This window comes from Carettochelys insculpta, chromosome 14, assembly GCF_033958435.1.
Source record: "Carettochelys insculpta isolate YL-2023 chromosome 14, ASM3395843v1, whole genome shotgun sequence".
Lineage (NCBI taxonomy): Eukaryota > Metazoa > Chordata > Testudines > Carettochelyidae > Carettochelys > Carettochelys insculpta.
The window spans coordinates 23,900,045-23,922,859 of record NC_134150.1 but is presented as its reverse complement, the minus strand read 5'-3'; the positions used below and the strand labels follow the sequence as shown (position 1 = coordinate 23,922,859).

Sequence of the window (22,815 nt, the reverse complement as noted above, 5' to 3'; positions counted from 1 at the left end):
CTCACAGGCCTGTTTGCACCAGCAGGCCAGCATTTCAGCTGCCTCCCAGTGCAAACAGGGTCCTGCAGAGTCGTCATTTCCCCTCACAGTGGCTCTGCCAGGCCCCGTGTATGCATTGCAGAGAGGAACTGACAAAACGCACACCAGCTGGGACCCAGCCTTGCTGTTTGAGCTCCAGCTGGTGCGCAGTCATCAATTCTTTCTGCTGTCCCCCACAGTGGCTCGAAAAAGAGCCACAGTGAGGGAAAATTGATTAAATTTCATGGCACACCAGAGTACCGCAGCACACTAGTTGAAAACTGCTGCACTAGAATCTAGAGATATGGGCTCAGATTTGCAAATAATCAGCAAACATAATTTAAATGTATTGTAAATATAACACAACAAAATTGATAGTTATACAGCCATTTATGATATAAAGAATACTCAGACTGAGCAGACAAACCTAACACCAATTGAGAAACAAGATATAAATTTGTCTCAATCACACCCTGAACTCACTCACTGGGGATTTCAGATAGCATGCATGATACATGAGAGTAGAAAGCCAAAACAGGTCATTTAAAAATATCCTTTCAATGTTTGTTTCCTGTATATTCTTCTCCATTTCAGAAAAAAAAATTCAGGTAACAACTCTTAACAAAAAGCCTCAAAATTGTAATGAAAACACCACCACAGGATAGGTAGTAAAATGGATTTAAAAGCCTAGACTTCAACAGCTACTGTTATTGGTTCAGAGTGACAATGGCCACGAGTATGTGTTTAGGAGCGCACATCTCCAACACACCTCCACTTCTCCTCCATCCACGCTGTCCCTAATGCATGGACTGCCCTATTCATATCCATGTACATACCTATTGCCATTTCCGGATGTCAAATCCTTTAAAACACACTTCCATTGTAATACTCAATGCAAATTGCCTAATAATTATGGTTGTAGTTAGGTCAGGTGGCCTGTTCATGATTCATTAAATGCTGTGAAGCCCCAGCACAAAGCCTGGTGAATATTAATTTTATTTGTGTCATCTAACACTGTGATACACATGAAGGCATGCCAAATACTTTAATAAGGTCTTAAACAGAGGTCTTTATAAGTAAGGACTTAAATACACTGGCAGAGCAGCATGAGGCAGTTTTCACTGTACCAATATTAAACTGTTCCAAGCTTCATCACTTCCATAGAATTCCAATGCTAAACGAGTTGTCAAAAATTATTTTAATTTAAAGCCAGACTTACATAAGTACAAAAACACGTTACCAATTTAAGCTAACACCTACATTTTACAGTATAAACAAGCAACAAAAAAAGTCTTACATCCTCTTCGCAGTTTCACATTTTTGGCTTCTTCTTTATTCAGGCCTAACAATATCAACAATGGATGAAGTGGCCTGGAGCATCTGCCATATTTTTCCAATAATTCAAAAACAAGTTGTGCTTTCCTCCACCCCGGACATACAATTAATGCTACTGGCTGTAAACACACAACAGAACACACATATCATTTCATGCAATTTGAAGTTTAGAATGCTAGACTATGTAAAATTAGTAATCAGTCATGTACGGCAACAATAAAACATGAAATGTGAGTGATTTTGCTTATATTGTAAATCAAGATCTCAGTACAGTAGGTTTTCTCAAATTGTTACATGCAAATAATGTAGGTCCCGGATGGATACAGGATTAGAAGAAAGTCTAATTAGAGCAGAACAGAAAGCACAATTGCATAGAATAAACAACTAGCAATAGATATGCATGATTCAGTCATGGCTACTTGGCTACTGTAGCTCAGATTTTTCAATGGGCCAAAAACCATCCATCCTTTGTACTTTCGCAAATTTCTGTGCATGCACTTTGGAAAAGCTATCACATGCAGACAATATTTAAAAACCCTTATTCTCTGTATGCATACATATGATAGTGCTTGAACTGTGTGTGCATGTATCCATGTGAATGACTTTGTGGAAGGTTGGCCCTACATAACCAATCCCTATGCAAAAAAATCTGGAACTCAGTTTTCAGTAGCTAACGAATGTGGAAAAGAACTTCCAACTGGTTTCCTTACTAAGCTCTTTTACTAACACCTACCCTTTGTTTGCCACAGATGTGCCAAGAGCTCAAGAATAGTGGTCTTGAGACAAGGGTTTTCCTCTGTTTAAAGGCCTGAGCATACAGATCCATATAATATGTCGATAAATTTGGTTAATTCAGATCCTGGCTTTAGTGTTTCAAAGGCCCAAAAAAGCACAGACTTATCAAAAGTTTGAATTCAGATGTACAAAAAAACTTAGCTCTAGAGAACTACTGTAGTAATGACTACTCAGATTCAGTGGTTCTGCATCCGTCCAGTCATACATATCTTGAACATTCAGAAAAACCTCCAGTGAAGAGTAACGGAGAGGTAGCCATGTTGGTCTATATCTTAACACCAGATTACGAAGGGAAACATCTGAACTGGATTTTATTCTCAAATTTGACACTTTGTGGCTTGGTCTTAGTAGAGACAGAAATTACCTTCCTCATTACAAAGACAGCTTCCTCATCTTTGATATTCATTGCGATTTCAGGAAGGTCATTTAACTTAACAGACTCTTGCAGTAAGTAATTTTCTCTCCTCTCCTTCCCACCCTTCAGCTCCTCTTCTGTCCTATGTAGCTGATTTGTCAGTTTTCATTTCACTGTTTTTTGTCTCTCTCTCTGCTATACAGTTGTCATGCCAATTCACTTTCAACACCATTTCCAGTACAGCACTATTTCCAGATCTGAAAAAGTGGACTTGCCCCATGAAAGCTCATCACCTAATAAATTATTTTGCTATTCCTCAAAGTGCTACATGACTGCTACTGCTACTGATATACTTCAAGATACGTTGCTTATGTCTATCCCACAATAGGTATGTGCCCGCCATATGCACTGATGCTGGAAGTTTTTCCCTCAGCCCTGGCAATCCAAGGAGTGGCTCCTCCAAGGTACAGCATAACTAGCACTGCATGCTCCCTCCACTCTCAGTTCCTTCTTGCCAGAAACTCCAAAGAGGGGGAAGGAGGGCAAGATATGGAATGGACATGAACAATATATTTCAAACACCACCAATTACAAACAGGTAAATGTCTTCTTCTTTGAGTGTTTGCTCACGCCCATTCCACAATGAATTCTATCTTCTGGACCAATACTAACATGGACTTTATGTCACCAAGTATGAGTCCCAAGTCTCACGAGGTGACTAGGAGGATCACAATACTGTTTTGGACCTGACAACTGCACCTGCTGTTGAACAACTAGTCATCATGGTAAAGGTAAATCTACCCCAATGTCTGAGGTAGACTCCCACGACTGTGATACACTTGGTGTCATGGCCAGGTCAAAGGGAAGGACTGCAAACTGATAGAGGAATGTTCCCACCATAAATTGAAGGACGTGTCTGTAGCCAGAGAAAGTCGCCATATGGAAGTAAGCATCCTTCAGGTGGCATACCAGTATCCTGGATCCAGGGCAAGGATAATCAAAGCCAGGGATACCATACAAAACTTGAACGTCTGTAGATATACATTCAGGACTCTTGGGTCCCAGATGGGCTAAAGGCCTCACTTGGCCTTCAGGATTGGGAAATATCTGGAATAGAAACCCCTGTTCTGATAATGGGGTGGAAATTCTTCCAACTCCCAACCACAACAAATCCCTAACCTGCAATACAAGAAGGCTCTTGTGAGAACAATCCCTGAAGAAAAATGGGGAGAGACAGTAGAGAGGAATTGGAGTGTATATTCCAAAGAGACAGTGCTTAGGATCCATTGTTCTGATGTGATGGAAGTCCACACCGGCAGGAAATGGGAAGGGTGGTTGCCAAATAGTGGAAACTGGATCCACCTGGATGTCTGGTATGTCACCCTTAATTTTACCCTCAAAACTGTTCCTTGCTTGGGGTGGGAGGAGCCCAACTGGGCAGGAGCCAATGACTGGCTCAAACTGCACTTGTATCCTTTATTCTTTCTGGCAGGGAGCTCTTCCTGGGATTAATTAGTCTGGCTGGTGAAGTGCAAAGGTTGAAGCATTTTCAGGTTGGTGTAAGAACATACAACATCAGAGTCGAAAGCATAGCGTGGAGTCCTTACAACCAACCATGTTACTTAGACTCTGTCCATTCAGCAGAGTACAGATGTTGAAAGGGAGGTCCCAGAGAGTGTGCTGCACCTCCAAGGACAGACCAGAGATAAATAACTAGAACATGCAAGGCATAGTGACAGCAGACTTCATCATGCAAGCAACCAAGTCCACCATATCAGAGGCAGCTTGCAAGGCTGCTCTGGCCGCTACTATTCCCTCTTTTAAGAGCACTCTGAAATCCTTCCTGGACTCATTTGGGAGCACCTCCTCAAATTTAGTCATGGCTTGCCATATGTTGAAGTCAAAGAGGCCAAAAAAGCTTGATGGTTAGCCACGCATGATTATAAACTGCTCAAGACAAACAAATCTAGTCTTTTGGAGTTTTTCTCATTGGATGCTGCACCCTGTTGCCTGCCTCCACCACAAGAGAGTTTGGTGCAGGGTGGGAGCAAAGGCAGTCATGGTTCAAAGTTGTTCTTCTCAGACCTTTTGAAGATTAACAGGAAGGAGGAGGAGATTTGCCATGGGATTGTTGTGATCTTTCAGACTCCTTCATGCAAGGGTAGGGGCTACCTGAGCCAGTGCCAGTGACTTAATACATCAAAGACATGTCCATGGTTTCCTCAGGTTTCTCTGACTGAAGCCTCAGACTAATTGCTACCTGCTTGATGAATCTTGACATCCTCCTGTGGTACAGGGTGCACGGACCTTGCAGTGGTTTCTGGCAGGGATACAATGGCGGACACCAGTGGTGCCACATCCATCTCCTCTTGTTGGGCAGACTTGTGGTGGCTGGGCTCTGTGCCTGGTCTTTCTCCAGGGTTGACTCTTTGCAAAGGTAACCTGAGGCTGATATCCATGGAGGTCAAGTAGCTGGCTAGATGGGTTGAGTGAACCCCCACTGGTTCCAAGGGAAACATGGCACTGGCCACTGCCCTTATGCCCATCCCTATGGGAGCAGCATTGCAGAGGAAGTGATGCTGCTATTGCCAGAGCTTGGCCCAGACGCAGGGAGTCTCGCTCAGTGCCATCTTCTAGCATCTTCCTTGGTATCCAGAAACCCGGTATTTGAAGGTTTCCGTGTGGTGACTAGCAGGTGGATAAAAATCAATTTCTTTACATTTTTTAAAAAAAAAAACATAATTTGAAATTAAACTGGATTTTTTATTTTAAAATCATCAATAAAATACTAAATTTGTTATTTAAAAATAAATTACAATTAAAGCTCATCACAAACATGCTACACATGCACTTGTAGTCTCATGAAAATAAATTAATGGCTCTAGGATGTCCAGCCTAGCTGCTAGCTGTTGCTTCTTGAGAGTTCCGAGCTTTCAATTCTGTTTCTCAGCAGAGTAAAAAGTAATGTGCACAGAAAGACAAGCTGGATAGGATTGGTTTTGTTCTATCATTAGGATGTGGTGGACCTTGGCCAAGCTGGGCAGAAGAATTAGTTAAGACAATGCCTTGAGGACAGAGAGACAATATATAGGGAAAGGACAGAGGAAACATAGAAAGAACAGTGGAGTGGGCTGGCAAGAAAAAGCAAACACGCTACTCAGAGAATACACAACTTCCTATATGCTCCCACACATTTACCTCAGGAAAAGTGTCATGGGTTCGGGGCACAAAAGAGACCTTATCAGAGAATATTTTGAAAAATATCGCTCACTGGGTAAAGAAAGGGAAAAGTTGTCAAGAATAAGCAGTACATGAAAATGATGCAGGACCTAGTTACAAGAATGAATCATCGTATGGAAAACTACTTATTGGGAGAAAATCACACAGCTAAAGATGTGCATATGGCTGAGAGAATCCACTCTGCAATGCATCATTCTTCAAGACTCTTCCTGTGCCTTTTAGTATAAGTGTGATCTGACAAGTTGTTAGCTCTGTTGGATGTTGCTAGAAAAAGTAGTCTCTCTTAGCTAATCCTTATGGCTTGTTTAATTAATTAACTGGGTTTAGAAGTTATCACTCAAATATACAAAACAGAAAGCTACAGTAAGAGAAATCTAGTTGCCAGCTGCTGAGTGTAAGGGCGCATGCAAAGCTGTTGTCCCACTGCCCGACGCACATAAGCTGTGCATGGGGGGAGTGCTAGTGGGATGGTACCTTGGGAGGGGATTAAGGCCACTGGGAAGGCAATGCCCACATCGGTCCCAACACAGACTTGCCCCTGAACTGAACCAATGCCTGGGACAGTGCATCCGGTACCATCAAAATCAATATATCTTGCACTGCCCAAAAGGTCTCCAGGATAGACTGATCTTCCACATGCTGAAGGTCTTCATCACTACTCAGCGTTGCAGGAACAAAATGGGAAGGTGTCAGCCACTCCACGAGTCGACCCTCACTCCCCTGAGGAGGTCAACAAACTGCCTGGTACAGGCCTGGCCCCTCCACCCTTCTTCCCTCTGCCCTGAGGGACATTGGGGAGTGCTGCTTGCTAGCACCTTGGCCTTACAAGGGAGAATAATGCTGGTCCAAGGAGGGCACCAGTGGAGCACCCCACACCGAGGCTACAGCAGTTGGGGCCAAGTCCGATCTGACCTTTGATGCCATGGCTAGTGTCAACTCCATTAGAAGTGCCTGGGCTGAATGTCTCTTTTTCCAGCCAAGGTTTATATGACTTGAAAATACAGCACTTGTCACTAATGTGCCCTTTGCCTAAACACCTCAGGCAGCTGTTATGCAGGTCACTAATTAGCACAGGACACTTGCATTCTAAACATGGGTTAAAATCTGGGCACAGGGGCATGCCCCTTCCTTAGACAAAGCCCTATCTGGGATACTAACTAGACTGAAAAACAATCTGATGAAGTTGGTCTTACCCACAAAAGTTCATTACCTAATAATTAAAATTGTTAGTTTAAGGTGCTACAGGACTGCTTGTTTCATTGCTAAACTACTGAGAGAACTTTCTACTAAAACATAGTGCTTATGCAGAAAGGAAAGAAACAATCTGGAGCGCAGCAGTTCCAATGTTCTGTCACTGGTGGCAAGAAGAAGTTGAGCCTGGGGGTAGCATGCAATGACCCTTAGACAGCACCACAAAGGTGCAACTGCAGGGGTCACCAGACCTATGCGTACCGCTAAGAGAAAGACTTCCAGCACTGGAACATAGGGTGAGCACACACCTATCGTGGGATGGATATGAGCTAGCACTTGATGAAGGTTTATCACTTTCTCATCTGCATTTTACATATAAGTTCTTCAATTGCTACGCAATGTGTATCAGCCCAAACGAGAATCCATAATAATGTCTCCACTTCTGCCACCACGAAGAATGACTGGCCCTATAATATTAATGAAGTGGTGTAACAAATATATCTTGCCTTCCCTAATCACAGTACATGTTAGAGAACAAACATTACTCTTCTAAATACTACAATGCACAACCTTTCAGTAATCATAAAAATCTTTGCTGAAGGATCCAAAAGTGCTCTAGACAAAATACCCAACAGCAAGGACTGCATTTACCTACCAATGAAATTCAGCTCCTTTACACTGAACTGTAGGAGCATTTAACAGCACATAGCAAAAACAGAACAGGGTGTGGGAGATAAGGGAAAAAAACGCAAAGAAAGAAAGCAAGAAAAAAAGCAAGCTACCTTGTGCAGTAACTGGAATTTGTCATAAGGTGTTCTCTATGGATGAACTATTTTAGGTATGTGTAAGAAATGTGCCAGGAGGAACTGAATGCTGCTGAAGGCTGGGAGGATTGTGTCTCCCAGAAATCATTTGCAAGAGAACGTAAAGGTGGTCAGAAGGAATTCAATGCTGCTGAAGGATGGGAGGAATGTCTCTCTCAGAGATCATTTGCATGAGAATGCAGAGGTGTGCATGTGTGATACCTTGCAAACAAAGACTCATGGGTAGCAATGAAGCAATGCGATTTTGCCTATTGTAAACACATTGTTGTAAAATCAAAATTTATGCTAACATTCAGTATAAAGAATTGTGAAATCTCACCAATGCTCCAAGTCATTGTGGGGGACAGGGCAGTCAACATAACTGGATAAGACATGGATTACACAGGGCTCCCTGGCTTAAAGCATTGTAAAGGAGATGACCAGCCAGCTGAAGGCCTTGGCCCTGCAGCTATAAGCCTGTTTGACTAGCCCTCCCCACCTGCTAAAAGACAGAACTGGATACTAGTGTTTTTATGAGACTCCAGTTCGGTGGATACCTAGAGCTGAAATGACAGGGTGGCAGCTGAGGCCACCAAGAGCTGAAAGCACAGGGTTTTGCCTCAGACCAGACCCCACTGCGGCGAACAGACAGTGCAACCGGTGGGTGGGCAGCCAGTTGGAGGAGCAGAGGACAGCGTGACCGGCGGGCGGCTGGTAGGAGGAGCAGCAGACAGATGGATGACGCGACTGGGACGGCTGGCAGGAGAAAGCAGAACGCCAGACCTGCGCAAAGGTGATATCATCTCAGGTTCTGTGAAGGAATGCATCAGCATGAGGTGTCAGCGCCCACATGGACTGGACCAAATTGTAAGTGGGGCATTTGAATTGGGGGGTGCGGAGAAAGTTGGGTGCGTGGATTGGCTGTTTACAGTATTGGACTGGTGACCCTGAGAGGCCAAGGACATTGCTCAATGGATTTGAGCCAGGACAGTTATTTGAGGATTAGTTATCAATTCTGGGTGTGATAATTTTCTCAAGCTTATGCTAATTGACTTTTCTACCTCTTCTATTAAAAGTTGTTTTCTACACTCAGACTCTGTGTTTGCGAGCGGGGAAGCATTGCCTCTCCGAGGCACCCAGGAGCGGGTGAATTTCCCAGGCTACTGGGTGGGAGCTCGAGCCAGTTCTGTGTGAGATGGATGAAAAGGAACTCCTAGATGTTGAACCTGGCCCTGGTTGCTGCCAATTCCTTCGGACAGAAGGGTTACATATTGTGGAAGCCATCTTGTATAAGAAGTCATTTCACATCCCTTACTTCTGTATGCTCACAAGAGCCTGTCCTTTCCTTGACCTATTTGGGAATGGCAGGGAGGATGAGCTCTATGGAATGTGTTAATGGACTGTTTGGAGTTAAGGCTCCAGCTCCCACCGTACCTGTTTCTGTTTGCTGATAATGGTTTCCCCTTGAGAAGTGATTTACGATTCTCTAATTGCCTCTGACGCTGGGCTTTGTTTGTGCAAGGGTATAAAATACTAGAGTGAGCTGCATCAAGCAGCCTTGCTGGACCTGATTCTACCAGTGTCCAGTGTGGCTCACCTGTTGCCTTATTGAATTCAATAAAGCCGAATGTTAGCTGCCTAAACACAGAGAGGTCTTTTGCTTCAACAATCTGGAGGTTCCACTGAGATCCCAACACACCACTTGCCTGGATGGAGGGACTAGCACCCCACTTCCAAGCCTCTCAAAAGCGCTCAAAAGAAGGTAAGGGGGATACCTGTTACAAAAACTCCCAGCAGGGGCTTGGGACTGGAGTGACGGCCGGCCATCAGGGTAAGGGGAAGCTACGGGTTCCACCTTTGTGGGAGCAGCTAACATTCCTTATTTGTTTGTGTCTGTCTTTGTCTATTAGGCCTGTCTTGTATGTCACAATTCCCAAAGGGCACACCGGTGTCTCTAGTGAGGCAGCCATGAGCTGGACCCTCTGTGTTTGGACGCTAAAAGCTGGTGTGGTGCAACTACTCTCTTTCGGCACACAGAACTGTGGAAAGCCTTGTAGTCTCCCTCTGTTTCTGTTCTGAAGAAAGACTAACCTTTAAAGATATCCCTAAGCCCGGACAAACTTAACTCCTGCCAGGCCGCTTCCAGGCACCAGGACTCAGACGTCCTGCCGGGCTGGAGTGGGTGCTAGAAACCCCACCGCGAGCCAGGTGGGCTTCGGTCCAGTGCCTCGCACCCCGTGAGCCAGGTGAACTCCAGTTCGGTGCCTCACAGGGAGGAGAGGGGGAGTAAAGATCTGGCGAGCCAGGTGGACTCTGGTCCAGTGCCTCGCCCTCTGTAAGCCAGGTGAACTTCGGTTCAGTGCCTTGCAGGGAGAGATCTTGCAAGCCAGGTGAACTTTGGTTCAGTGCCTTGCACCCTATGAGCCAGCTGAACTCCGGTTCGGTGCCTCACAGGGGCTATGTCCACACTAGCTAAAAACTTGGAAATGGCCATGCAAATGACCATTTCGAAGTTTACTAATGAAGCGCTGAAACACGTATTCAGCACCTCATTGGCACGCGGGCAGCCGCGGCACTTCAAAATTGACGTAGCTCGCCGCCGCGCGGCTCGTCCAGACAGGGCAGCTTTTCGAAAGGACCCTGGCTACTTCCAAGTCCCCTTATTCCTATGAGCAGATAGGAATAAGGGGACTTCGAAGTGGCCGGGGTCCTTTCAAAAAGGAGCCCCGTCTGGATGAGCCGCGTCAATTTCGAAGTGCTGCGGCTGACTGCATGCTAACGAGGCGCTGAATATGTATTTCAGCACTTCATGAGTAAACTTCGAAATGGTCATTTGCATGGCCATTTCAAAGTTTTTGGCTAGTGTAGACATGGCCAGGGAGAAAATAAATTATGGGGATAGGTCAGTCTACTGGTAAGTTTTTAGATAAATGGAATCGGTATACCAGAAATGATCCTTCAAAGCAATTTCCTCTAGAGGGTACATTTGACTTAAACAGAAAAAAAAAGTAAAAAAAGAAAAAAACAACACCCCAACCCCCAAAAAAAATTATTTATCTCCAGAGGGCATTAGAATCAAAAGGTAGCAAAAAAAATTCTCAAACACAAGTTACTGGAAGTAAGGACTATTGGAGCAGTTGCATCTGGGCTGTGAGAAACAGCTGTTTGAACAAAAGCCCAGACTATAAAACCTTGAAGAAACTGCCCAACTCTGAAAGCTGTTAGTTCAAGTTCTTTTTTTCAATTACTTAACTCTTTGTGGTACAGACTGTAGTCATGCAAGCATTTATGTTGCGATATGTGTGTCTCTGTCATGGAGTTTTGTTTAAATTAATTGTCTTGCTAACATGTGCTTGTGTCAGAATCTGACAACTTGCCCTTGCAGCAAAAAGAGCTGTTTTGGTTTTGTACTGCCAAGTGTCTGGCAATTAGAATCTGTACTAATCTGCACTCTTCATCCAGTTGTTTTGGAGTGTCTTTGCTTTTGACTGGTCTGGGGTATTTTTGTCTGTCTGGCTGGCTGGTGTATCCATAAGGGTGGGACGCCTTCCAATGTGGACACCTTCCAATGTCAGAGAACAAAAGTTGTGTAAAACCTAAATAAGATCACAGAGTTAAAATCTTCCTTCTGTTGTAAAGTTAAGTAAATTATAGAGGTAACATTAATATATAGAAATAATGGGTGAGATGTATTTGAAATCTCCTGCTAAGAGTTATGCCCAACAGGACCACAGGGATCTGCAGAGTCTGGTAACCCAAATATACAAGTTAGGAGAAGGGTTTAATACCGATCTGCCAACAGCTCTCAGCTTTATAAATCCAAGATTTACTAAAGGAAGGGGTACTCATGAATACCCAGAGCCCCTTCAGTAGCCCAAATTTGGCCAGTTCTAAAAAAATCAAATTTAAATCTCTATAATTCAGTAAAACTTGCTAAAAGAATATAAAGGGTTTCTATTGGGATTTAACTGCCCAAATGTATAAAAGGGAATGTAAGCTGTGTACAGCACTGTAAAATGAGTTAGAGTAGTGAAACACGTGTTTAAAAAAATGCACTTAACTTGAGTGACCCTGTAATAAAGTGCAATGTATATAATTGTCTTTTAATGAAGGGGAGTAATAAAAGTCAAAGGGAAAGTCAGATCCCTGTAATAACACCTTCAAATGGTAAAATCTAAACTACTAAAGTTTTCATTTTTAAGAGAGCAAGCATGTGATTAGAGGGAAAGAGTAAATCACTAACTCTGAAGAGTCTGACAAAAATTCAAAGTAGCTTGCAGAATTTAAGAAACTAAGCATATTTAAGATGTAAACTGTATTTTAAGATGTAATCGGCCACTCTCAAAAGGTAGGGGGTAGAAAATTATTCTTTTGTCTTTCAGAAACACACAAAAAAGAACCCAAAAAAACAACTGGTAGTTACCGAAGAACAACCTAAAACATCATGAATCTCCTTTCAAAATGAAAAGCATGGTTTTGTATTTTGTTTGTGCTTGTTTTATTAATAGCATTGTTAAGTTGTCTATATTGGTAAGTAAATAAAAATACACATGGGCTCACAAATTTAAAAAAATGGTCCGTATGTTGCTGCCTTATTAAATGCCTTGCAGTTACCATGTGCTGTTGCAGTTACTAAGTGTGCTGTTCATCAGGGTGCTCATGATGAAGTTACATGTGGAAACGCCTTGGCTAACTCAGCAGCTAAGGCTTCAGCCCTTTCCCTTCTTGGGCCACTTCACTATTTCCTATTTTTACAGACTCCCAGTCTGCTATTGCAACTCTTATTGACACTGCACTATTCCAAGATCAGGCCCTAAATGTGGAAAATACCACCTGGAGACTGGATGTATGCCTTTTGCATCCTGACCACCTTTGGCGCTCCCGGACGGCCGCCTGGTTGTGCCCAAGGTCCTTCTCCCTTATCTTGCTTGTGTGCACCACAGCATGGCTCATATAAGCAAAAGGGGGGATATGATTACTGATGTTCAAACAAAATTGGTTTGCTCCCAAATTCTCCCAAGTGGCAGAGGTCTACTGTCTGGCTTGCCCTGTCTGCCAAGCCCACAACGTGGGCAAACCTGTAAAGACAGTTCTGGCAACCAGATCTCTGCCTTTTAGGACCGTTCCTAAATTTACAGATGAACTCCATTCAACTACCCAGATGTAAATCTTTTGAATACGTGCTGGTTATTGTTTGTTTGTTCTCGGGATGGGTAAAAGCTCATCCGTGCAGAAAAGCTAACACCATCAGAATGGCAAAGACTTCTAAGTCATTATATCCCACCCTGGGGAATACCCCTCGTGATCTCCAGTAATAGAGGTACGCACTTCACTGGACTTAGTCCCTATGAGATTGTGTGTGGCTGGCCCATGAGACAGCTGAGCAGCCCGAAGATCGACCAGGCCAATACCACACTTATCAAAGGAAGCATAGTTAAGTACTGTCAGAAACTTATGAGGTGTGTGCAGTCCTATCATTCACAGGTCAAGGACGCTTTCCTGGAGGCCCCAACTGAACCGTGCCATAAGCTGCAACCAGGAGATTGGGTCTGTGTGAAGAGACGCCAGCGAAAGACTGCCCTGGAACCAAAGTGGAAGGGCCCCTACCAAGTCCCATACCACTCTGGAGTGCAAGGGACTGCCACCTGGATCCACACCTCCCACTGCAAACCAGTTTCAGGTCCTACAGAGGCAGGTCCTGAACAGGAACTCCGCAGACCTGGTGCCGGAAACCCAGGTCCAGAAGTAGATGGGGGATCAGCGCAGGCCTGGTACCGGCAATCCAGGCCCAGAAGCAGACAAACCTAAGGGACCAAGACTAAGGTACCAACTACGGCCCAGGAAACCTGCCAGCGATAGGTGAAGAAAGCTACGAAGTCCTGAACAGCAGCCAAAATGGGGCTGGCCAAACAAATCCTGCTGAACTTATGTTCAGTTTTGTTTTTAATACCCAGTAGCTACAGTCTATATGGCCCAAATATGTTCATGCTTTTAATGAACCAAGTTTCCCTAGAGTTTAACACCACAGATTCTTGGAGATGTGCTCATAGCCCTGTACATTCAGAAGGGGGTGTCCCAATGATTCCAGTCCCACTAAATAACACTCAGATGAATGGCATGTGGTTTGATGAACTGGGCCAGAATGACACATGGTATGATAAAGGGTTTAGTGGCCTAGGATACGTTTGTTTAGCCATAACCTCAGTTGGAGAATATTATTGGACGTGCAATGGCACAGGAGCCCAGGTGGGGAAAAGCAGGTGCAAGGTAAGCGTTGTCCAGAATGGGGGTTGGCATAAGATAAAGGCCCTGCCAACCTTGACATCTTCAGGTACTATTTGCAGTGTATGATGAAACCCCAATGCAGTAAAGCCTTAACAGCTAAGGGTGGCCATTATGTGGCCAAAGGGCATATAAAACCCTGCCCATAAATTGGAGTGGAACCTGCTATATTGGGGCAGCCTTCCCAGCCATTCAGATAGTAGACCGTCTTCCCAGTAGCAGAGTCCGAAACTATCGAGCAATAACGAATGTGGCACAGTACTGGGGAGTCACAACTCCAGGTTTGGGTGTAGCCTTTGCGATAAAGGAGATCTGGTGGCTGGAGGAAGCTTTTGAGAAAGTAGCCAACGCGACAACCAAAGCCCTCCGAACTATTGATAAGGAATTAGGGGAAGTGAGGCAAATGGTCCTCCAAAACCGAATGGCCCTAGATCACGTCCTAGCAAGTAAGAGCGGGGTTTGTGCCATGGTGGGAAAGGAATGCTGTGTGTATATTACAGACACCAGCAATGAAGTAGAGGAAGATGCCTCAGAAATTGAGAAGGCTGTGATGAGCCTTAAGCAGGAGGAAAGTTGGACCCCCCAGGGTTGGTTGGGAGGTTGGATTAGACATGTGGGAACTGGGATTTTGCAGGGAATAGCATTAGTATTGGCAATAATCCTTTGTGTTTATTTCTGTTTCTTGTGAATTAAATGTTATATTTCCTGTGCTCTAAAAGGAGCCGAACAGGTTCTTACCAGCAGGGAAGTGGAGGTAATGATTTTAAGGCATGGTGAGCAAAGGAAAGAACAAAAGGTGTATGTAAATACTTTAATGAACATGTATCCATGAAATGGCTTCTGAGTTAGCCTTTTTAAGGCTAAAAGGGGGGAGTTGTGGAAACCATATTGTATAAGAAGTCATTTCACATCCCTTACTTCTGCATGCACACAAGAGCCTGTCCTTTCCTTGACCTATTTGGGAATGGCAGGGAGGATGAGCTCTATGGAATGTGTTAATGGACTGTTTGGAGTTAAGGCTCCAGCTCTCTCCCCCCCCCCCACCTACCTATTTCTCTTTGCTGATAATGGTTTCCCCTTGAGAAGTGATTTACGATTCTCTAACTAATTGCCTCTGACGCTGGGCTTTGTTTGTGTAAGGGTATAAAATACTAGAGTGAGCTGCATCAAGCAGCCTTGCTGGACCTGGTTTTACCAGTGTCCAGTTTGGCTCACATGTTTCTTTATTGAACTCAATAAAGCTGAATGTTAGCCGCCTAAACACAGAGAAGTGTTTTGCTTCAACAATCTGCATAACCAAAGTTGCACTGAAAGCATGAGAACCTCATACAGAACACCCATAGGGACAGTACTTCAAAGACTATCCTATGGAACAGCAAGGGAAATTTACATTTTCAATATATTTTACTCAATGATCATCAGAACATCAAGGTTATCTTTTTATTTAATATGTAATGAAATTTAAAGAAATAAAAAATATATAAAAGTTATTAGACTGGAGAGGGACTCAATCGTACACACCTTTTTCACTGCTCTGCTAGATGTGGGTAGGACCATTACGTAGATGTCATCTATTTACTGAAAACTAAGAGTTTGAGGCTTATTTTAACTGCCTTTACATTACCAGTTACTCCTGAATTGCTTAGGTCTTACACTCAGAATGTAAGCATATTTTCATACAAAACTCTATTAATTCACTTACACTTTACATTAGAAAAAGTGCCACTGTATTTTAAAAAAAATTTGTTGTACTTACTCCATTCCTAGTTGGTAGTGACTTGTAACAGCTCCCGGATTGTAAAAATGTAAGAATAGGTGGAATATACAAGAGAGGATTATTTCCATGATGAGAAATGACAACTGAATCACATCCACGTGCTATTGGTGGCCAGCAGTATGATTCTGTGAGATTAGGACCTAGAAATTTATTCTGGAGAAGCGCCTGAAACAAACAGTATTATATCACCTAAGTTCTGGACATTTCAGTGATCGATTTTGAATGTATTCTTAAAAAATATGTAATGATCTGAAATAAAGAAACAAATGCAACATGTACTTTTTTGAGTCAACATATAAACATATTTAACTTTTGTGGTGAAAGCTTGTTTCACTTTATTTCATCTCCACATTTGTGTCAATAATTGCCCTCAATAATACAGCAGCAGGATCTTTCATTCACAATTTCCTAGACCACAAATACATTTACAATGGCATTTTTCTTCTATACATCAGAAGCTTTATATACAACCTAGAAGTGCTTCAACATTTCCAAAAACATTGCTTGCACTTCCTCTAAACGTTGTAATGCCTGGTAGAAGTATTACTAATTCACTTACACACCAATATTTAAATAAAATTATGCTTTCTAAATGCACATAGAAGTCTCCATGGGGCTGATTGGAAAAAAAAGAAGAGGTTATTCCCCTGGTGCAGTAACTGAGGTTCTTCAAAATGCGTCACCTATAGGTACTATACTTGTGGGCGTGGCAACACCCCCCCCCCGTATGGAAGAGCAGATATCTTTATCAGCAAGGTCCATCAGGCCACACATGCCCCACTACGAGCAGGTTTATACATAGTGCTATGCAGTCCAACTCCCCCCATTTCTTCTCTTCCCCAGAATGTACATTTTCACCTCAAAAGCAGAGAAGAGGGACCCAGCTGGTAGAACACCGATAAGGACATAGATCTTAAAATACTTCAGTAACTGCACAGGGTGAGTACCCTTCTCTTCTTCAGGTGATGACCATATGGGTGCTTCACTTGTAGGTTACTAAAAACAGTATGCCTAAATGGAAGGCTATGGCTTCAAAGCAACATTTGCTGCTGACAATAGAATAGTATACCCTAGCAGAGTGTCTATTATGGTGCCATGAATAATAGTGTAGTGATGGGCAGAAATGTCTGTTGATGCCCTTGTGGCAGCTTTACAATATTGAGAAAAGTTACAGAGGTAGATAGCAAATGTATAGAAAGTTCTAATTATAGTAGAAGGCTATCATGGAATTCATAAAACAAACCTATACTGCAGGATCCACTTGAAAAGGTGTGGCTTAAAGACTGATGTGCCTCTGAATCTTTTGGTGATTGAGAGAAATAAGTGTGATCTTCACAAAGGTTAGTCCTATCAAAGTAGAATTCTAATGCTCACCTCACACCTAAAGTGGGTAGAACTGACTCCTGATGGTGTGCAATGATTGAGATAAAAAAAAATTAGGTAAAATTTTGGATGTAGACATAATATAACTTGGTCTTTATGAAACTATGTATGGTACATATTTCATAAAGAGTGCAACTTCACTAACTCATTGGGCAGAAGTGGGGATGACATGAAATGATGTTTTCATTGATGAATGCATGTAAGAACAGGAAGCCATTGGTTCAAATGGGAAATCTAGTCAGAGAATACAGGACAAAGCTGAGGTCCCAGCCAGAGGTGGGTTTTGTATGTGTGAATTAAGATGTTGAAGGCTCTTCAGAAAATGTTTTGAGAGTCAGGGTCTGACAAGACTTTGTTTCCAGAAGGTCCTAATAAAGCTCCACCCATATGGAGTACTTAAGTAGCTATATTTAGCCATCAGAATCTTGTGGTAGAAAACTAGAGCATGGCTGATGAACACACTCTGTCCAAGTAAGTCCAACCATTTCCAGGTGTCTAGCTAGAACAGGACTGTTACCGAAGCCTCTCCCTAGTACCACCCTGACCACCAGAAAATTTGGAAATGAGCTGCAAGAAAAGAAATTCAGCATCTTTTGCTGAAATACAATATTTTCTGGCTGGAATGTTTGGCGTCCATCTCACTGACTTGCAGTCAGTACCATTCTGTTGCATGGTTGACACTCCACAAAATTACCTCTCTAGTGTCTGTCACTAAGTATGGAAATGTTATTCAATTTTTTGAAATGTACCACAGATCTCAAAGTTTTTACTCTGTCTGCTGATGTCCTCTAGGTCACAGTAATTTCATGCGGTTGAAAAGAGCCTCACAGATTGTTAGTGCAGTATGAGAAGAGGATATGTGCAGAAAATCAAGCATCTTACACTGTTGGTTCTTGACTTCCTTCAAAGGAATATGCCAGCTGTCTGCAATACTGAAAAATAACCCCTGAAAACATCGGAAGCCATTGGCAGCTGTAGAAAGTGGAGAAATGTAAATGTTGGTGGAGATTCCCGCTACTTTAAATTCCATGACTCAGCAAATCCATGACTCAGCTAAGATTCCTCCTCTTGTTCCAGCTCCTCAGTTAGTACTAGTACAAGTCTAATCTCGGGGGCGGGGGGGAGGAGACACACACCGATAGGTAAGGGAAAGGCATAGCTCTCTAGCTCTATTCCATGGGAAGTTTCCCAAATTTTGCCCTGTACAGGGTCCCAGAATGCCAATACTACCTGTGTTGAGGGAGAGTAATAGGTGGATGATTTCAGGATATCCATATCAGGATTGACTGTGTAGATGTAGACTGTGCATAGTAAAGATAAGGAAGTAGAACTTGTCTGGTAGACAAAGATCAGATGGAGCCATCCATCCCCATGAGGGAGAAAGAAGGAGCCAACCTCAGAGGAAAGAATGTCATTAGTCTGAAAAGGAGCACAGCAAGTGGGAGGAGGGTAAACCTGCAGATAGGGGATTCAGGTAGTGGGACCTGCAAGAGTTAGTGGGACCATACCCACATTCTCCATGCCCCACTGCCTTGTGGGTTATCCTGGAAAGGAGCAAGGCTAAGGGAGTACACCCTGACAGAAAATCCAGAGGGGAGTCCAAAGGCGGTTCTGTGCCAACTTCTGGCATTGACCTGGCAACTCCTGCAGCTGAGCTGGTACCAGACATAGAGGTTATCCTCTCCTTTGGACTATATCAGTAAAGCCGAGAGGGGAACACTGGTGTCTGGGCAGCCCAGGGTCCCAATAATCGCCTAAGCTCACGCCTGGAGAGGTACTCCAGCATCGCTAACAGCGCTGAACCAACACGGGAGGTAACAGGTACCGGTTATAAGCTCTTGCTCGATTGGCGTAGAGAACGAGCGCCAGGGGTTGCCTCTGACGGTGGGAGAGATCATCGCATCTCACTGGACAGTCACCGCCCGCCTCAAGCTGGGCAGCCCCCAGCCAATAGGGTACTGTCCTGCCACAGTTTACCTGCCTCACTGGGTGTGTGAGGCTTAAGGTTCCCAAACCTGACAAGTGACCTGAAAGCTGAGCACCAGGCAAACCAATAAGAAAATCAACAAGAAAAGCAAACCATCAAAGTTTTAAGCTTGCTTGCTGGAATGTGCGGACCATGCTGACAGGTCTGACTGAAGATCTTCAGGACATCAGCGACACCCGAAAGACCACTGTCCTCGATGAGGAACTGAAGAGGCTCCAAGTTGACATTGCTGCTCTGCAAGAGACATGTCTCAAAGATTCGGGATCTCTAAAGGAAAAGGACTACACCTTTTTCTGGCAGGGTAAAGCCCGAGAAGAACCCAGGGACCATGGTGTTGGCTTCACCATCAGAAACACCCTTCTACAAACGGTAGAATTAGTCATGGGTGGATCAGAAAGACTCCTTCAGGTCATACTTCAAATTCGTGCCGGTCCTGTCCACCTGATCAGCGCTTACGCCCCAACCCTGTACGCCGCACCAGAAGTAAAAGACAAGTTTTATGACGTGCTTAGTGCTGCCATAGTGCAAATACCTGCTCGCGAACAACTGTACATTCTGGGTGACTTCAATGCGAGAGTTAGAGCCGATCGTGACTCGTGGCCTTCCTGCTTAGGCCACTTTGGTGTGGGAAAAATGAATGAAAATGGTCAGTGTCTTCTCGAACTTTGCACATACCACAAACACATTTTTCCAAACCAAGCCACAGCACAGAGTGTCATGGAGACACCCACGCTCAAAACACTGGCATCAACTAGACGTGGTCATCACTAGACATGATAAGCTCAAAAACATCCTTCTGACACGCAGCTATCATAGTGCTGACTGCAATACAGATCACTCGTTAGTTTGCTCCAAACTCAAGGTGATTCCCAAGAAGCTGCACAGCTCTTAACCAACTGGAAGGCCCTGCATCGATGCCAGAAAGACGGCTAACTCAGAGAGAGCTGAAAAGTTCAGAGCGACCCTCGAGGAGAATCTGCGCAGCAACCCTGGGGGTGCCAATGTGACATCCAGATGGCAGCGTCTGAGGGATACAACGTACAACACGGCCTTGTCGGTGTTTGGAAGAAGAACTAGAAACACAAATGACTGGTTTGAAGCTAACTCCAATGAGATGATTCCAGCCATCGAAAAAAAGCGCGCTGCGCTCCTGGAGTACAAACATTCGCCGAGCCAGAATACCCTACAAGCGCTCAAAGCAGCCAGAAAAACAGTATAGCAGACGGCCAGGTGCTGTGCCAACAACTACCGGCTCGAGCTATGCAGCAGCATCCAGACCAGTAACCTCAGGAGAATGTACGAGAGCATCAAGAAGGCATTAAGACCCACCCAGAACAAGATGGCACCTCTGAAATCCAAATCTGGTGAAGTCAACACTGACAAAGCCAAACAGATGGAGTGCTGGGTCGAGCACCACTCCGAGCTGTGCTCACGCGAGAACGTTGTGGTTGACTCAGCCCTCGATGTTGTCGAACTCTTACCAGTAATGGACAAACTGGATCAGCAACCAACTATGGATGAACTGAAGAAAGCCATCGACAACATTGCAGTAGGAAAGGCCCCGGGCCAGGATGGTATACCACCAGAGGTTATCAAGTGTGCCACGGACACTCTCCTGGAACCCCTACATGAGTTACTGTGCCTGTGCTGGAGAGAGGGAGAGGTTCCACAGGACATGTGCGACGCTAACATCATAACCTTGTATAAGAACAAAGGAGACAGAAGCGACTGCAACAATTACCGTGGAATCTCCCTCCTAAGCATCACTGGTAAGCTGTTCGCTCGCGTCATCCTCGGCAGACTCCAGAAGATTGCTGAGAGGGTGTATCCTGAATCACAGTGCGGATTCTGTGCAGAGAGATCTACTGTCGACATGGTCTTCTCTCTGAGGCAGCTGCAGGAGAAATGCAGAGAGCAGAGGAAGCCACTCTATATTGCCTTCATCGACCTAACCAAGGCCTTCAACTTGGTCAGCAGGGATGGACTGTTCAAACTGCTCCACAAGATAGGATGTCCGCCACGCTTACTCAAGATGATCCAGTCTTTCCACGAAGACATGAGAGGAACCGTCCAACACAATGGCACATTATCGGATGCTTTCAGCATCAGGAGCGGCGTCAAACAAGGATGCGTCCTTGGTCCGACACTGTTCGGGATCTTCTTCGCGCTCCTCCTTAAACACGCCTTTGGATCTTCAACAGAGGGCATCTTTTTGCACACAAGATCTGATGGGAAACTGTTTAATCTTGCAAGGCTGAAAGCTAAATCTAAGGTGCGGGAAGTCCTCATCAAAGATATGCTGTTCGCAGATGACGCTGCTGTTGTGTCACACACACAAGACCAGCTTCAGAAGCTGCTGGATTGGTTCTCCAAAGCATGCAAGGACTTTGAGCTCTCCATCAGCCTAAAGAAGACAAATGTACTTGCTCAGGACGTTGCTGTTTCTCCATCAATTGGCATTGACAACTATACGTTAGAGGTCGTCCACGAGTTCGTTTACCTCGGGTCCACCATCACTGACACCCTGTCCTTGGAGACTGAGCTAAATAGGAGGATCGGAAAAGCGGCCACAACTCTGTCCAGACTCAGCAAGAGAGTGTGGAACAACAAGCTGTACACTCACACCAAAATGCAAGTCTACAGAGCCTGCATCCTCAGCACCCTCCTTTACGGCAGCGAGACTTGGACCTGTACGCCCGCCAGGAAAAAAGGCTGAACATCTTCCACTTGCGCTGCCTCAGGCGCATCCTTGGAATATTGTGGAAGGACAGAGTGTCCAACACTGCTGTCCTTGAGCAAGCTGAAATCCCAGCTATGCACACCCTCCTCAGGCAGTGGCGGCTCCGCTGGCTTGGCCACGTCCACAGGATGAATGATGGAAGGATCCCAAAAGACATCCTCTATGGAGAGTTAGCCTCTGGCAAAAGACCTCCCAGACGCCCCCAGCTGCGCTACAAAGATGTTTGCAAGAGAGACCTCAGGGAAGTAGACATCAAGCCAGACAGCTGGGAGGAGCTGGCAGACGATCGCAGCAGATGGAGACAGGAACTATACAAGGGCCTCCAGAAGGGTGAGTTAAGGATCACACAGCTAGCAAAAGAGAAGCGAGCCCACAGAAAGCACAGCAAGGACCTGCCAGACACCCATTACATATGCAACAGATGCAGCAAGGACTGTCACTCTCGTGTGGGTCTTCACAGTCACAGCCGACGCTGCAAATGAGGATGCCAAACGGAACTACGAAGGGCGCGATCCATAGTCTACGTAGACTGAAGGACACTACTACTACTACTACTACTAGGGGATTCAGGAGTGCCAGAAAAGAACAGGTCTTTAGCTGCCTGAAAGTCCTGTGGAAGGGAAAAAGCGTAACTGGTGCCAATGCATAACTTAGTGCCAAAAAAAAAGTGTTCCCCTGAAGAGACAGTAGACAGAGCAAGAGACATGGCCAGTGCTCATGGTTTTAATCGTGCCCAGTGCTGAGAAAATTGTCAATGTAGAAAAGGATGCTGGTGCCAGCACTTTTGTCAGTTCCACAGCTTCTAAAGCCAGCTTTCCTTGGCCTCCAGAGCTGAGAAAACACTGAAGCTTTTATGTCTTCTTGGCTAAGGTCTTTAGATCATTTTTTTCATTCCGGTACTGGACGTAC

General features: G+C 44.5%; 1 protein-coding gene across 5 annotated transcripts in view; it reads right to left on the bottom strand.

The window, feature by feature from the left end:
* Window positions 1-22,815, bottom strand: part of TDRD12 (tudor domain containing 12) — a 139,290-nt gene that overhangs the window by 82,749 nt on the left and 33,726 nt on the right. For all 5 annotated transcript variants that reach the window (XR_012647420.1, XM_075008300.1, XM_075008302.1 and 2 more), the window contains exons 13-14: window positions 15,776-15,961; window positions 1,316-1,472 (exon numbers count right to left, since the gene is read on the bottom strand). Coding sequence is in view for 4 of the 5 variants with exons in the window: in XM_075008300.1 (XP_074864401.1) it covers window positions 1,316-1,472; window positions 15,776-15,961 (343 nt within the window). In the remaining variant the exon portion in view is untranslated. The remainder of the gene's footprint in view (window positions 1-1,315; window positions 1,473-15,775; window positions 15,962-22,815) is intronic.